The sequence below is a fragment of the Camellia sinensis genome, chromosome 5 (assembly GCF_055761805.1).
Source record: "Camellia sinensis isolate YWXY chromosome 5, ASM5576180v1, whole genome shotgun sequence".
NCBI classification, from domain to species: Eukaryota; Viridiplantae; Streptophyta; class Magnoliopsida; order Ericales; family Theaceae; genus Camellia; species Camellia sinensis.
Window position 1 is genome coordinate 45,381,246 of NC_138965.1, and position 16,928 is coordinate 45,398,173.

Consider the following 16,928-nt stretch of genomic DNA (forward strand, 5'->3'; position numbering starts at 1 on the left):
TTTTATTTTTTAGATAACAAACATGCTTTTTAAATTTTATGATAAACTATCAATAGGTTCTAATAGTTGGATTTAATTCTTATCAAGTACTATTGAAATAATTCTTAGTAAAATTGTTGCTAAAAATAATTTTTTGTGACGATTTTTCATATATCGCTAAAAATTAACAATTTGTAATTTTTTTTTATTACGATTTTTATAAATTGTCGCTAAAACTTACAATTAGTGACGTTTTTATGTGATGAATTTTTTAAACTATCGCTAAAACTTATAATTAGTGACATTTTTTATGACAAAATTTTTAAATTTCGCTAAAAATTAACATTTAGTGAAATTTTTTAATAATGTTTGATGAAAAACGTCATTAATTCTTATAAGACCTATTAGACAATAAGGCCTCGTTTGGGATGCTACTAAATTAGCCAATTAGTCAAAAAGTTACTAAATTAGCCAATTAGCCAATTAGTCATACCAAAAAGTCAACAATTACGGCTTCTCTCTACTTTTTGCACAGCTTTTCGTAATTAGTCAAAAAGTCATCCCAAACATACAAGTTTTTTTTACCTACCTTTTTAGCCAATTAGCCAAAAAGTTACTAAATTAGCCTGTTCCCAAACGAGGCCTAAATCTACATATTATGACTTACACATAAGTTCCCCTAAATTTTATCTCCGGTCGCTTTTGGAGACATTCCAAATAAGCTATTTATTAGGTTATTTACTTTTCTGTATGTCTTTTTATAATAAGCAAAAAATATCAAAAAAATAAGCCATATCTTAGCCAAAAAAGTTAACCTTTTTAAAAACAAGTATTTCTTTCTAGTATTGGCTATAGAGCGGATTGTCCCCGATTCGCCATTGGTTTCACTGTAAGTCTTGTTTTGAAAATATAAATTGTTCATTTTATCATATTTTATGTGTAAATCAACCACATAAAAAATAAGATAGATTCAATAATCAACGTCCACCACTCCCTCCTTATCGTTTGCCTACACCTTCTTGTCTTCTCATTATCCTCCCTAAATCCCATATTTTAAAAACCCTATATATGAAATCTAGGGTGTTAAAGAAGAGGAAAAAGAGAAGCAGAAGAAGGAAAAAAAAAAGTAAAGGAGGATAAGAGAATCTCGATGATCGAGAGGGTTTGACAAGTTGCAGAGGTGGAGATAGGCATTGCCAATGATGGTAAGAGCGATAGTGGAAGGTGGGGAATGATTAAAGGGTGGTGCCGAAGGGCGAGAAAGGGCTAGGGCATGGTAGGAGGTGTTGAGAAGGAGTGGTCGAAGTTGGAAAGGGAATTTGGAGTTGGGGTTGACCAGAGCTTGATGGTTGCTAGAGTTAAGGTTTTGGTCATTTACCTAAGAGGTAAAATGGTATAAAAAAAAATTGGAAGGTAAAAGACCAACCAAAAAATTGCAGTGCTTTTAGAAGTGCCACAACATTTTTTTATTATTTATAATCTACATAGTGCACTAAAACAATCCTATTCGTTAGTTAAAATGTAAGGTTTATTAAAAGTGTTGCTATTAACAACTATCTTTATTTTTTGGGTCACCCAATTTTGACTATTTTTTTTTAATACAATTATGACTTAAAGTAAAATTACAATAAATGACAACTTTTAATGAAACATCCACTCACTAAAGGAAGACAATTAGAATCACACTCTATAACATTATACACCCACCAAACCATTGGACAGCAACGTGGGCAACCTAAACCCTAAACGGTATTCATCTTCTCATCACCACCTTAAACCTTAATTAGAAATCATTGTCACTGTGGGTTGAAATTGTTGGTTCAAATCATTGTCACAATTCATTGATATAAGAAATCAACATGTTAGCCCCAAGGTTTTCAAAGGATTATATAATTGATTTTGATGATAACAAAGCCTAAATGATTATGCTTATGATAAGTTATTGTTAAATTTAAAACTGATTAAAGTTTGTCTTTCAAATAATATTGACTAGAACAATATTATTTATTTGAGTCAGCTCATGAAGAAAGAGAAGCAAGCTCAAAGTATATTGTATTGAATAAGAATCGAATAAAAAATGAAGGAGCCAACTCAAATCTAGAAATAGCAAGCTCAAAGCTTACTAGATTGCAAAAGGAAATTTCCAAAATTTTCAGAGTCAGCTCAACACAGAGAGCCAGCTCAAAGTATTATACAGAGTAGATTGTTCAAACATAAATCAAGCATGAAGAGTCTGAATTCAAAATACATTGAAGGATTTGAAATGAAGATTTTGATTGGATTTGCTCTACAAGAAAAGATTGAAGAATCAATGGGATTTGTTCAGAACTTTTCCAAGACAAATTACATTGTGTTGATATTCAAGAAAGAAAGCTTAAGAGACAAAATTTGAATATAAATTTTTTTTTTGTCTACTATTTTAAGTTGAAGATGTACATGAGGAAGGAAAGCATGGACTATGGGATTAATTGAAGAATACAAAAATTCAAAATTCAAATTGCTCTCATATGGAAACGTTATAAAAGATATAACAAAAGGAATTGATTTGGGAATTCCTTATTCCATGGAATCAACTTTAACAGCTATCTTCTTGAAACTCTAATAGTCATATTTTTGAAGCTATAAAAGAAGCATTCTAGCCTTAGTTGAAAAACAACAAAACACAGAAGAAACAATATGCATTGGTGGTAGTCAAGAAATGTCACGCCCCAAACTCGTCCCTAGAAGTTTGGCAACGAGACCGGCCAGTAATCCTAGATTACCACAGGCCTTGCTATACAAAACATAAATAAAAGGGGCTCGCAGAAGCGAAAACAAATAACCATGGTCCAAAGAGCTGTGCGTAAATATGAGCAAGTATTATATGCCAAAAAAGGGGTTAATTTACCCACTTACTGTACATCACATACAAAAAAAAGATCATATACAACACATAGGCAAAAGCCACAGATACAACAAGACAAAGCTCACAAAACGGCCTTCCAGGCCTAGCCCCGGCTCGGAGCACACAAAACACTTGTTAGGCTTCAAAACAGCGGCTCGGCTCGAGAACCCGCCTAGGCTTGACTTCCAGAATGCTCACCTATAATACATAATTACAAACAATGAGCTAGAGCTCAGCAAGTAACATAACAGTAAAGAGGTTAGTGAACGAAGTCCGACATTTTCATAAATCCACAATAAATCAATCATAAACATATATCAGTCATCAGTCATCATAAGAACATACGTAATGGCATACTCCACAGAACCTTTCATAACAGTCTATCAATCAACAGTCTACGAGATCTCGTAACTAGTCATGGGCTTGTCCTTCCATGCCGTTCCCCATGACTCATGACGCATGGGCCTGCATGTTCCCGCCCCCATGACCCAAGTATCTATGGATGCCATACTAGATTCGCAAATCAGGACATTCATTCACGGAAAACATTCACATTTCAAAGCATAGCATAACGTAATACATTTAAAACATAGTTCATAATAACATATCTTTACAGAAATGTTACTCACAGAGGGTTTCCGAAACCGAATGCACGGTCTTCAAATCTTGACCTGCAAATATCAACATATCACATATTTCTCAATACACATTATCATTAAATCCTGTAATTCATGCACTTCATTCTTTCCTTTACTTCATTTCATGTTCATTCTAATCTTTCTTTACTTTGATTCATACTCATTTCATGTTCATAAGATGATAAATGATGCAATTAACATGTTAAAATCAAGCCTGCAACTTCCCCAAAGTTTTCTTGAAAAAGGCCGTCCCGCTCGAGCGCCACTTTGGCCGCTCGAGCGTACTGTAAAAAGTCCCAAAACTGCTGGGAGGCTGTTTTCACCGCTCAAGCGGGCTTCCCTCCGCTCGAGCGGACAGAGCAAGATCCGAATTTCTGGTTCTTCTTCCAAGCTTCATTCTCCTCTTTACAAAATCACTTTCTACATTTATGAAATCTAAGACCCAAAATACTTAAAACCCATCTTAAATCAACATCAAAACTTCAAATCAAAACCCATATGAGAACAATAGAAGATCAAATCTTGGAGTAAAATAGAGCATAAAAGCTTCATTTCGAAACATCCATGGAGGTTTCCTTTAACAATGCCAATTAACCATAAATCATACCATTTTAAAGCCATGATCTTGTGTTCAACATGCTAAATACCACGAATCAACAATCAATTTCATGGGAATCTTACCTTAACCGCTTAGTTTGGAAAAGATTTGAGTTTAACCCCCTTTTCTCTTCTTCTTTCCCTTTCCTTTCTCTCTTCCCCGAGTTCTCTCTCTTTCTCTCCCCAGATATTCTCTTTTTCTTTAGTTTGAGTCAAATGAGTCAAAACATCCATCCTTATCTATTATATAACAAAATAAACCATTATGCTCAAAACACTTAAGCCAAACATGACTTACGAATCAGACGAAATTCAGTCCTTAATTTATTTCCTCAATTGGTTCTAAAAATTCCCGGTATCACATAGGCGTGTTCAATTTCATTTTCCGAACCCATTATGGTCATCAATTTCAGTCCCGAAGTCGTAATCTCAACAGGTATTTTCCAAGTTCAACAGATAATCTTCAATTAAATCATACTAACACATAATTAATTACTGGTAATCATGGTATACGGTTCTGGGTCGTTACACTCTCCCCAACTTAAAAGTTTGGTCCTCCAAACTTAGCTCATGCTGATAATATTCAAATAAGAAATTTCGGTTGTACGTGATAATTCTTCCGTCAGAAATGTTCAATATAAAAGTAGTCATATAGACATAATCATTCCTTAATAAGTAATAACAAAGGTATATTATTCCGTCATGGTCATATGTTCATATTTCCATCACATAGGTAACAGTGTTAACTTCATAATAGACAATTAAAGTCATACCTGTCTTTGCTTTTCCAGTATTTTGCGTCTTATCTGCCACTAGGGTAAAAACTCTTGCTTGCCTCAACGTATTCCCCTCGGGAGTAGCTGTTGCGGTCGTCCTTGGGGTCACTGTTGAGTTAGCTCCACTAGTCACGGGTCTTTCATTCCGTGGATACACTTGTGGACAAGTCTTGGCTATGTGTCCTTGTTGTCCACATTTGTAACAAACTCCAGTTCCTCGGCGGCAAATGCCCCCATGCTGCTTCCCACATTCCCTACAAATAGGTTTACCTACACTCCCACTATTTCCCCTTGTTGTATTATCATTAAAGCTTGAGTTCAAATTTTCATTCACGGAGGCCACTGATTCACTAACCGCTTCCATCTTCTGTTTCTTGAATTTCTTACTTTCTGGTTCAGGTGTAGTTATAGACTTGGACATTTTCAAGATAGCAATATTTGTTTCAGCCATCAAGGCTCTGTCAAGTACATCAACATATTTTTCTAATTTCAATACATTTACCCGGTCAAGGACTTCAACATGTAGGCCGCCCTCAAATTTCCTTGCTTTCTTGTATTCTGTATCAACCATATGAGGAGCATATCGAGCTAATTCGGTAAACTTACTTTCATACTCCGCTACTGACATTGTACCTTGCTTCAGCTGCTCAAATTCGGATACTTTTCTATCTCGCATGCATTGTGGAAAATACTTTTCATAAAACATTCCTTTGAATCGATCCCATGTCAAGTCCCTGTTCATATCTCGAATGAGCATCCACCATCTTCTCGCTTCTTCCTTCAAAGTGAATGTGGCTAATAGAACTTTATATGTATCATTACATGGAAACACTTCAAAAATTTTCTTAGTCTCAAGTACCCATGCCTCTGCTTGTAATGGCTCAATACCTCTTGCAAATTCTGGCGGTTTCAATTTCTTGTATTTCTGTGTCATTGTAATGATGTCATCATAATTGATCGGTTCCACTTGAACAGGTGGTGGAGGAGGTGGTGGAAAAGGTTGTCTTTGTTGTGGTTGTTGGTTTTGTTCTAGCTGTTGTCTAACCAATCCAGTCAGAGCTTCAACCATTCTTTCTAACCGAGTCATTCTAGCATCAGAAGGTTCTGTCTCATCTACATTTCTTGCATTGGCGTTTTCCATTGGTCTATAGAACCCATAGAAAATACAACATCTTATTTTCACATAACAGTTCTTCTGTTGCCTCATCATACAATTCTCGTTTCTTTCTCTTTCAAACACACACACACATGCACACATGTATGCCATGCTTTATTTCTTTTCTATGACACCCTACAGCTCTGATGGACACGTGTGTGGGTAAATTAACTCGTGCGCTCTGATACCATTCTGTCACGCCCCAAACTCGCCCCTAGAAGTTTGGCAACGAGACCGGCCAGTAATCCTAGATTACCACAGGCCTTGCTATACAAAACATAAATAAAAGGGGCTCGCGGAAGCGAAAACAAATAACCATGGTCCAAAGAGCTGTGCGTAAATATGAACAAGTATTATATGCCAAAAAAGGGGTTAATTTACCCACTTACTGTACATCACATACAAAAAAAAGATCATATACAACACATAGGCAAAAGCCACAGATACAACAAGACAAAGCTCACAAAACGGCCTTCCAGGCCTAGCCCCGGCTCGGAGCACACAAAACACTTGTTAGGCTTCAAAACAGGGGCTCGGCTCGAGAACCCGCCTAGGCTTGACTTCCAGAATGCTCACCTATAATACATAATTACAAACAATGAGCTAGAGCTCAGCAAGTAACATAACAGTAAAGAGGTTAGTGAACGAAGTCCGACATTTTCATAAATCCACAATAAATCAATCATAAACATATATCAGTCATCAGTCATCATAAGAACATACGTAATGGCATACTCCACAGAACCTTTCATAACAGTCTATCAGTCAACAGTCTACGAGATCTCGTAACTAGTCATGGGCATGTCCTTCCATGCCGTTCCCCATGACTCATGACGCATGGGCCTGCATGTTCCCGCCCCCATGACCCAACTATCTATGGATGCCATACTAGATTCGCAAATCAGGACATTCATTCACGGAAAATATTCTCATTTCAAAGCATAGCATAACGTAATACATTTAAAACATAGTTCATAATAACATATCTTTATAGAAATGTTACTCACAGAGGGTTTCCGAAACCGAATGCACGGTCTTCAAATCTTGACCTGCAAATATTAACATATCACATATTTCTCAATACACATTATCATTAAATCCTGTAATTCATGCACTTCATTCTTTCCTTTACTTCATTTCATGTTCATTCTAATCTTTCTTTACTTTGATTCATACTCATTTCATGTTCATAAGATGATAAATGATGCAATTAACATGTTAAAATCAAGCCTGCAACTTCCCCAAAGTTTTCTTGAAAAAGGCCGTCCCGCTCGAGCGCCACTTTGGCCGCTCGAGCGTACTGTAAAAAGTCCCAAAACTGCTGGGAGGCTGTTTTCACCGCTCAAGCGGGCTTCCCTCCGCTCGAGCGGACAGAGCAAGATCCGAATTTCTGGTTCTTCTTCCAAGCTTCATTCTCCTCTTTACAAAATCACTTTCTACATTTATGAAATCTAAGACCCAAAATACTTAAAACCCATCTTAAATCAACATCAAAACTTCAAATCAAAACCCATATGAGAACAATAGAAGATCAAATCTTGGAGTAAAATAGAGCATAAAAGCTTCATTTCGAAACATCCATGGAGGTTTCCTTTAACAATGCCAATTAACCATAAATCATACCATTTTAAAGCCATGATCTTGTGTTCAACATGCTAAATACCACGAATCAACAATCAATTTCATGGGAATCTTACCTTAACCGCTTAGTTTGGAAAAGATTTGAGTTTAACCCCCTTTTCTCTTCTTCTTTCCCTTTCCTTTCTCTCTTCCCCGAGTTCTCTCTCTTTCTCTCCCCAGATATTCTCTTTTTCTTTAGTTTGAGTCAAATGAGTCAAAACATCCATCCTTATCTATTATATAACAAAATAAACCATTATGCTCAAAACACTTAAGCCAAACATGACTTACGAATCAGACGAAATTCAGTCCTTAATTTATTTCCTCAAATGGTTCTAAAAATTCCCGGTATCACATAGGCGTGTTCAATTTCATTTTCCGAACCCATTATGGTCATCAATTTCAGTCCCGAAGTCGTAATCTCAACAGGTATTTTCCAAGTTCAACAGATAATCTTCAATTAAATCATATTAACACATAATTAATTACTGGTAATCATGGTATACGGTTCTGGGTCGTTACAAGAAAAGCTCTCTGTTGCATTGAGAAAGCTCTCTATTGTTCTTTATTGAGACATACACTTTTGAGTGAGATTTTGCTGTTGAACTTTTATTGTAAAAGGGTTTGCGTCCCCTTCTTTTTACTCTTGCGAGAGTGAATTTTTTGTGAGTGGTTTTTGCGATAAAATCACTTTGGATAGGTGTAACTAGGCACTAGATTCAAAACTAGTCATGATTTTTTTGTGAGTGATTTTTGGGATAAAATCACTTGGGTTAGATATGACTAGACATCAGATTCAAAACTAGTCAGCTTGAGTAATTGGGGATACATTACATGTTGCAATGGTTAACTAACATCTGTGAAGCTAGGGGTTTTAACGCTATTTGAAGATAGTGAAGAAATTTCCAATGAGGAAACTTGGGGAGTAGACGTAGGCTTGTGTTAAGCCGAACCACTATAAATTGTGGTGTTGATATCTTCTCTCCTTTCTCTTATCATTGCTCATATTTTCTTGTGTGATTTTTTTACATTGCTTATTCATCAATTATAGTTGACTGCTTAACTTTTATATCTTTGCTTTATTTTTGAGTTAGCTCAAACTGCATTAGTTTTCATTACTGCTTAAATATTTTGAAAAACCTAATTCACTCCCCTCTTGGGTTGTCATTACTAGGATAACACAACAGTTTAGATGATTCGAGCAATGAAAGACGATGACAACAACTCAAACGATGTTGGCGGTGCATTTGTAAGTTTATCTATCTTTTCGATCCTTACATTAATGATTCTTTGTTATTTTTAATTGTTGCTTTGTTGTTTGAGGTTGTTCGTTACTAGTTTACTGACTATTTATTTTGATCGGTAACATAGTACTGAACAAAAACATTTTGTTCAGTATTGATTTACCGACTGTTGAGGTTTTCAACAAATTTGTTCTCATAGTCAGACTAGTTTGAAGAAAAGATGCAATGGTGTTTTCAGTTTCAGGCGAGTCGGAGGAGTATAAACTTTGATTCAATTTTTATCAAAATCGGAGGAGTATGAATTGGGGTTTAGGGTTTCGAATTGATTAAGAAAATGAAAGGGATTGTCGTTTTTTCAGTTTATTGGAGAATGAAAGGGATCATTATTCATCGTTCATTGTTGATGGACATGGTGTGCAAATGAGGTGGGTGTGCATAACTTAAGTGATGATATTATAAAGGTGTTTGGGATGATCTAATAAAGTATACCATTTGATTTTTTATGAAAAAATATGCAAAAAAGTAAAGAGGTTATGTGACTTAAAAAAGATAAAAAGATAAAAAAGTGTACTATACAAGGAATGCCAAATAATGCCTATGAATAGAGGTAAATTTGACATTAACTAAGGTATTAAAAGAATTATTATTAAAAGTTAGGATTTAGAATGGGGTTCAAAAAAATGAGGGTCCAAAAAATAAAGGTAGGTATTAATAACAACACTCTTTATTAAATAGTTCACAAAAAAATTAATGTCAAAAAATTTATATAATTGGTCTATTCTTATTTATTTATTTATTTTTTGCCTTTACTAATGAACTTTTAAAGGGATTAAAATACATTTTTTGGAAAAAAATAAATTTAGATATCTTTTCAGCAAAAAAAAGTAGAAAGAGTGGATTAATTTTTTGTAATGACTTTTTAATTTTTTAAACTATTTTAGTCACTTCTTAAAATAGACTTAATTGTAAAAATAAACATTAAATACTAAGGTAGCGTTTGGTAACGTTTACATTTTTAGTATATATTTACAAAAATTTTATAAACTGATTTTTATTTATTTTTAGAAAAACATAAATTATAAACGCGTTTGAATTGAACAAAATGTTTGAAATTTTTTAAAAACATAAACTAAAAAATATGTTTGTTTAGACCTAAAATATTTGTATTTATTTTTTATTATTTATAACAATGGGATCATATACATTATCATTGAAAAAAAAATTAATTAAAGAAATTAATTGAAAAAACTTAATTGGGAAAAAAATTGATTGAAAAAGAATAATTGAAAAAAAAAATCTATTTGGAAAAAAATTAATTGAAAAAAAAATTATTTGAAAAAAAAATTTATTAAAAAAAATTTATTTGAAAACAAAATAATTAAAAAAATTATTTGAAAAAAAAATTTGTTAGTCAAATTTTTAAATTTATGTTTAAAAATCAATGTAAACTCGTTTTTTGAGTTTACGTTTTTTTCTCAAATTTACAAACTGAGGCAACCATTTATAAACTAAAAAAAATATTAAACAAGTTTTTATGATAGCTTTTAAATTTTTTGTAAATATAAACTGAAAACTAAAAACGAAATGATTACCAAACACTGATTTTAGTTTTCTAAATTTAGTTTTATGAAAATTAATTTTTTTTTCTTTTTCGTATTTTTTTAATTTTAATGAATATTTTTAAAATTTTAAGCAATTTTTTTACTTTTTTAAATGTATCTAAATAGTAAAAAATTTGTTAATTTTTTTTTAAAAAAATTAATAAATAGACAAAAATATAAAAAAATATACTGAATTTTTGTATTTTTTTTTTATATTTTTGATATTTAGTGAATTTTTTTTAAATTTTTTTACAAATATTATACTTTTTAAGTGCATTTATGTTAGGTGTATTTAAAAATAAAAAAAATTACTTAAAATATTAAAAAAATTCAATAAAAATAAAAAAAATTGGAAAAACAAAAAAGTAAAATTTCGTAAAAAATAAATTCTAAAAACTGAAATCAAACGGAGTGAATTATATGCTAACTGGAGACAGTTGATTAGAGAGATTCAGCAATCTCGGGTGGTCCTTAAATACACCTGAATACAGCCCATAGGGATATATATATATGTATATAAGGAGAGGAGGGTGAAAGAATGCTGTCAGTGAAGCTTGTCAGTAAGTGTTGAAAAGCAACAGCTTCCCATTACATTACTCTCTCTCTACAAAAAGTTGTTTTCCTCTACTACACACTTGAAAAGCACAAGCAGAGAGAGAGAGAGAGAGAGAGTCTTATCAGATCAACGACTGTTCGAGCTTGCTTGATCCTGATCCATCTCTTCAATCACCTCATCTTCATCTACACATACATATATAGATAGATATGTAAAAAAATCCATCAATTTTAATTAAGTTTCTGCGAAATCGATTTGACTTTTTTTCAAGTTGAAAGCTCGCAAAATGCGCTTACTCTGCTTCGAATTCATACCCGAAGTCATCCAGGTGAGAGACAACTACTCAACATATACATATATATAGATGTATCAATATATGTGTAGTTTTTTGTATTTGATTGGATCGCTTTCAATTTGTTCCCAAATGGGTAATCGATGTAGGTTTAGGGTTAATTCATAATGACTTGTGTGGAAAATTTGGCCCTAGATCTGATCAGGGGCGGAATTTGCTTTTGGGGTTGAACTGTGGCAACAATCTCATTCTGACTCAGGGTTTAATTGTAACGTTGGTGTGTGTGATTTAATAGATAAATGAATCAAGCACTATATAATTGCCATCTGTTTGGTTGCTGAGAGTTTCATTGCTGGAAGGAGAGAGAAAATTGGAATTTTATTAATGAGTCATGTTGGTTTGGTGTAAAGTAGCTCAACTAGGCAGAGAAGAATGGAGTGAAGTTGTTTGTTTTGGGTGTCATATAAATTATAATAGAGTTGATGATTAAATAAGTATTATTATTTTTTATTATTTGGCTACGAAACTCGGACAATGTCAACTGAAATTATGTGATAGATAGATAGAAACATGCTCTGATACTGACAATTGGTACTTAATGATTTACTTATCTTAATCAAATGATGACTAACAAAAATGGGTTCATTTTAGTGATATAAACGACTCGATGGGCTTTAATTACCCTGTAAAACTCTATTGAATTATACATGTATGTGAAAATGGCTGCAGGTTATTTTTTATATATAGTCCAGAATTAGTTTGGTTGAACTAGTAAAGATTCTTGGGTGCATGTATTTTAATTGAATGTGACAGTAGACGTGGAAGATAACATAGTGGGTGAGTCATGTTCACGGGCTATTCAAATCTAGACACTAGTGACTCTAATTGAGTTCTTAAAGAGGCTTCTGAAACTAACTTTGTAGATAAATCACAAGTATTGAAATCATGTTGTAAACTTAATATATTTGCCTCAATAATTGTGTTACCTTCAAACAAAATACTATAAGCAAGTGCTTTACCATGATTGAGTAAAATCCTTTTTGGGAATTGCACGATCATATTGAACTTCAGAATTTCATCATATGCCAAATTAGAGCATTAGGGTAGCCATGATAGGTGAAAAAAGTCCATACAAGGAATTAGTTTAGATGGTACAATTTATTCTTCTTGAGGAGATCTTTGTTCTTTGTATCTTCTCTTCATAATGAATTTCAGTTCATCTATGAATACAAAGAATTTATTACCATAATGGATATGTTGGCGTTGTATCCATTTATTTGGACATTTTGTTAATCAATTTGTTGGTATCTAGACTTGAAATTGATTTTTCCATTGAATTGATAAGTGTTTTAAAGTCAGACAAGGGTATAGGTTCATCTCTTTTGTATGTGTACTTCCAAAAATCCAGAATCCATGGCCCTTATTCTGCCTCATCTGAACCAAGCACAGCAACTTATGATCTATCTTTTAGAGACTCTTGTGTTCAAACTGAGATTGTACAGGGCCAGTTTTCTTCTTGATATCCAAATCACCTCCCTTAAGTGTTTTCATGAGTTTAAACTTAAAAGATTGGGTTGCCTTCTGGTACTTAGCTTTGGGGGTTCAGCACGTCTCGTCTGTATGTTGTAGCAACTTGTTCATGTCCACTTAATTATTTTGTGGTCTCAATGTTTCTTTTAATTGCTGAATTTGATGTAGCTCTGAAGTATACATTTGCATTGTAGCTCTGAATTTGATGTGGGTGGCATGCATGGCTGAGGTTTATGGAAAGGGATTTGGTTGGGCAAGGGGGAGTTTGGGGGAAGGGGTGGTTTTCGGGAGGGGACATGACAAAGGGTGTGTAGTTTTGGCGGGCTGTGTTACATGGACTCGCCACTTTGGGGCGAAGTACCTGTGTCGACACGACACGACACGACACGACACGGGTGCGGGTGTGAGATCTGTGTCGGATTCGCCTGTTCTCATTCGGACACGGCTCTTCACAGACACGGACAACAAAAGAAATGAAGGAGGAGAGAGCAAGAACCTGGTTGAAGCTCGAAGACCTCCAGTCGAAGCTCTATCCGGTCGATCCAGTTGAAGATCGAACCTCCATCAGTCGATCGAAGCTCCATCCGGTCTCTCTCTCTCGCCTTCTCTCTCTCCCTAGCGATCGCGATCGCTATCGCTTCCCTTTTTCTCCCCCTCCCTCTCTGTGTCGTTTTCCCTGGCTCTGTCTTCCTTCTCCCTTTTCCCCTTTTCTTCTTCCTTCTCCCTGACTCTGTCTAATCTATCTATTATTATAACTATAATAATAAATAATAAACTATTAATAGTTAATAACTATAATAATAAATATTATTATAACTATAATAATAAATATTATTATTATATATCATATACTAATTATTATATAACATATAATATATTTATTAGATAATATATTTATTATAATAACTATAATAATAATAATAGTTAATAACTATAATAATAACTATTATTATTATATATTAAATAATAATTGTTATATAATATATTTATAAGATAATATATACTTGTATATATTAATAAATAAAAAAAAACACATGTATGTAAAATAAAATAAAAAAATTAATTAGAACACATTGTTTAAAAAATATAATAAATAAATTAAATAATTAATGTATATTAAAATAAATAAATATATATATATATAATATAACTCATCTCCATAGATTTTTATTTGTTATTTATATAATATAACTCATCTTCATATAATAAATATATATTTAAAAAAAAAAATTATTTAACGTATCCCCGTACCCGTATCCAAATTTGGATACATATCCACGTACTCGTAATTTTTAATTTTGAAATGTCTGACCCCTAGATACGCACCCGCACCCGATACCCGTACCCGAGTCCGTGTAACCTAGTTGGCGGGATAGATGTTGTGGTGAGGTCCCACTAGAGCTGCGGTTCCCTTTGATTTTTCGATTAGTTGTTGATTGAGAGGTTGTGGTGGCGTCATATCTTGGGGGGAATGGTAGTTTAGGATATTAGATTGAGGTGGTAGGTTCAAGATTGGGAGGTTGGGTAGATGGTGGACATGTTAAGCTTTTTGTATGGTGGTGGGTAGGGAGAGTGGGGGAGGAGTGTTTGGTGTGGCATGGGCCGGGTGCGAAGGGAGTGTTTTTGGTTTCTTTGCTTAATTAGGTTTTGAGTGGAGCTGTGGTAGGGGATTTTCCGTGGCGGAGTGTTTGGCTTCTAGGTGTTCCATCTAAGGTGGCTTTTTCTGTGTGAATGACAGCTTTACATAGGAATTTGACGATTGATAATTTAGTTCGTCGCTGTCATATTCTAGTGAATTGGTGTGATATGTGTTGTGGCGATGCAGAATCTGTGGATCACTTGCTCATTCATTGTCCTATGGTATATCGATTGTGGATGCTTATTTTTTCTATTTTTGGTATGACGACATGGGTTCAGCAAAGAGGGGTGGTGGAGGTTCTTTGGAGCTGGGGAGGGGGGGCGGGTTGGAAAGCAATGTCGGAAGGCTTGGGCCTTGGCCCCTTTGTGCTTAATGTGGTTGGTTTGGTTGGAGTGAAATCGGCATATTTTTGAAAAGGGGTGGGGGGTGGGGGTGGCTTCATCTTGCTTCGTGGTTGGAGAATAGGTTGCTAGTAGTTTTGTATAGCTGGGTTATGGGAAGGGTGGATCCGGATGTGTTTGCTTTTATGGATTCTTTGGATGTCTTCATTGGTTAGGGGTGGTGCCCCTTTTTTAGGGGCTCTTTTTTGTATTCTTTAGCATCGTCTTGATTATGATTCAATAAATTTGTTTATTTTTCAATATATATATATAAGTTTTAGTTTTCTACTTAAGGTTTTTATTAAAAGAAAAAGTGCACACATATATGCAGTACATGCTCTAATCAAATTTGTTATTTCTCACTGAATGAGTTTGTAACTTTATCTTAGAATATTTAGCCTTAGCAACTTTGTTCTCAAATTTTTATCTGCAAATTTCCTCTTTCAATTTTTGTACCCGAGTTTACTAGCATTCATAATCACTTGTGTTGTTTTCCTATCTAGAGTTTTCTTTCTTTCTCTCTCTCTTTCTCTCTCTCCCCCAGCATGTGCTTGTGCATGAATGGGTCGGTATGCATTTATTCACATGATAAAGAAAACACAGAAAGGAGGAGATTGTTAGAATGCTAGGAAGAGAATGGCTTAGAGAAAATTCATTGAGAATGCAAAATTAGATAGAATAAAATAACATGTGCAAGCAATCTACGATGACAGAATTATATAAGAATGTTGAAGTATTACTTCCTTTTCTGCACAAAAAAGGGGTGCCTGAATGAGCCACCCTATTGACAAGCCCTGGTTGCAGAAATAAAAAGGCAAATAAAAGGGGCCTTCATGAGGTCTAATATCCAATTATGTGTAATCATTGTCGTAACCATAGTTAACTGAATAATTACTGGTGATCTAAATTCCAAGCTGCTTATGTAGTCTACCACTGTAATTTCTTTCTCCACATTTCTATCTGCCTTATTTTTGCTGCAGTTGGTTGCTATTTTTTTAGTTTCTTTAGGGGACGATGTGGTTTAATTGGGTAAACATACAGGGTATATACTTATATACTTGTGATGTTTCACTAGAGATTCAGCTAACTGTATTGCATACTCATTTGTATGGTTTAACAAAAAATTTAGGCTATTCTTAAGAGAAAGAAAGTCATTGGGGAATTCTATTTGGGCTGTAACTCCTAATAATGTTCTGTTAGAGGGGGTGAGGAAGTTAGAGGGAGGTGCTCTCTCTTCTATTGTTTATGCACTTTTTTCTTTTTATTCGTGTTTTTTCATCTTCAATCATCACATGCATATCCCTAATGTGGAAGAGCAAATATAAAATTGCTATTTTCTAAATTTCTTTGTGTCTAGTTTTTATTCTAACTTGGCAATTCCATTGTTTTAGGAAGACAGGTGCTTGGATGCGATGGAATGCCAAATCACAGAGTACTTTATGGGCGGTAGCAAATATTAGCATCTGTGATACTCATTGGACATATATATGGCATCTGCCAGCCTAGGAAATGGAAGAGTTGGCAGTTCCAGGACTGTTAACGGCTTCAAGGGCTCATCTAGTTCAGTTGATTGGCTGGGAAGAGAGATGCTTGAAATGAGATTGAGGGACAAAGTGGACCAGGATGACGACAGAGTAAGCTTCTGCATTATTTATTCAGTATCCTATTCCCTTGTGCTTGGTTACTAATACTTTCTGTATCTCTCATCTTTGTACGCAATGACCCTATAGATGACTTTGACCTCTTCAAACATCACCTGAACCAAGCAACACTTTGTAAATTTGTATTTTAGAGTATTTTTATCATTTATAAGGGAATTTTGCCTAATCGAAGAACGTATGGTTGATCTGTGAATGATCTGTGCAAGCGTGGACTGAGTATGGGACATTTGCAAAACTCTGCTGTACTTGATAGGACCCTTGTTATTCCATTGCAGGATAGTGAGCCAGATATAATTGATGGTGTGGGTGCTGAAGCAGGACATGTAATAAGAACAACTATTGGCGGTCGTAATGGACAACCTAAGCAGGTTGGTT

General features: G+C 34.3%; 1 protein-coding gene across 1 annotated transcript in view; it reads left to right on the forward strand.

The window, feature by feature from the left end:
- Window positions 1–10,906: 10,906 nt before the first annotated feature.
- The window catches only part of LOC145790601 (shaggy-related protein kinase kappa-like), a 38,895-nt gene continuing 32,873 nt past the window's right edge, over window positions 10,907–16,928 (forward strand). The window contains exons 1-3 of the mRNA XM_082868756.1: window positions 10,907–11,379; window positions 16,284–16,526; window positions 16,829–16,921. Coding sequence (XP_082724882.1) covers window positions 16,380–16,526; window positions 16,829–16,921 — 240 coding nt within the window. The 5' untranslated portion in view covers window positions 10,907–11,379; window positions 16,284–16,379. The remainder of the gene's footprint in view (window positions 11,380–16,283; window positions 16,527–16,828; window positions 16,922–16,928) is intronic.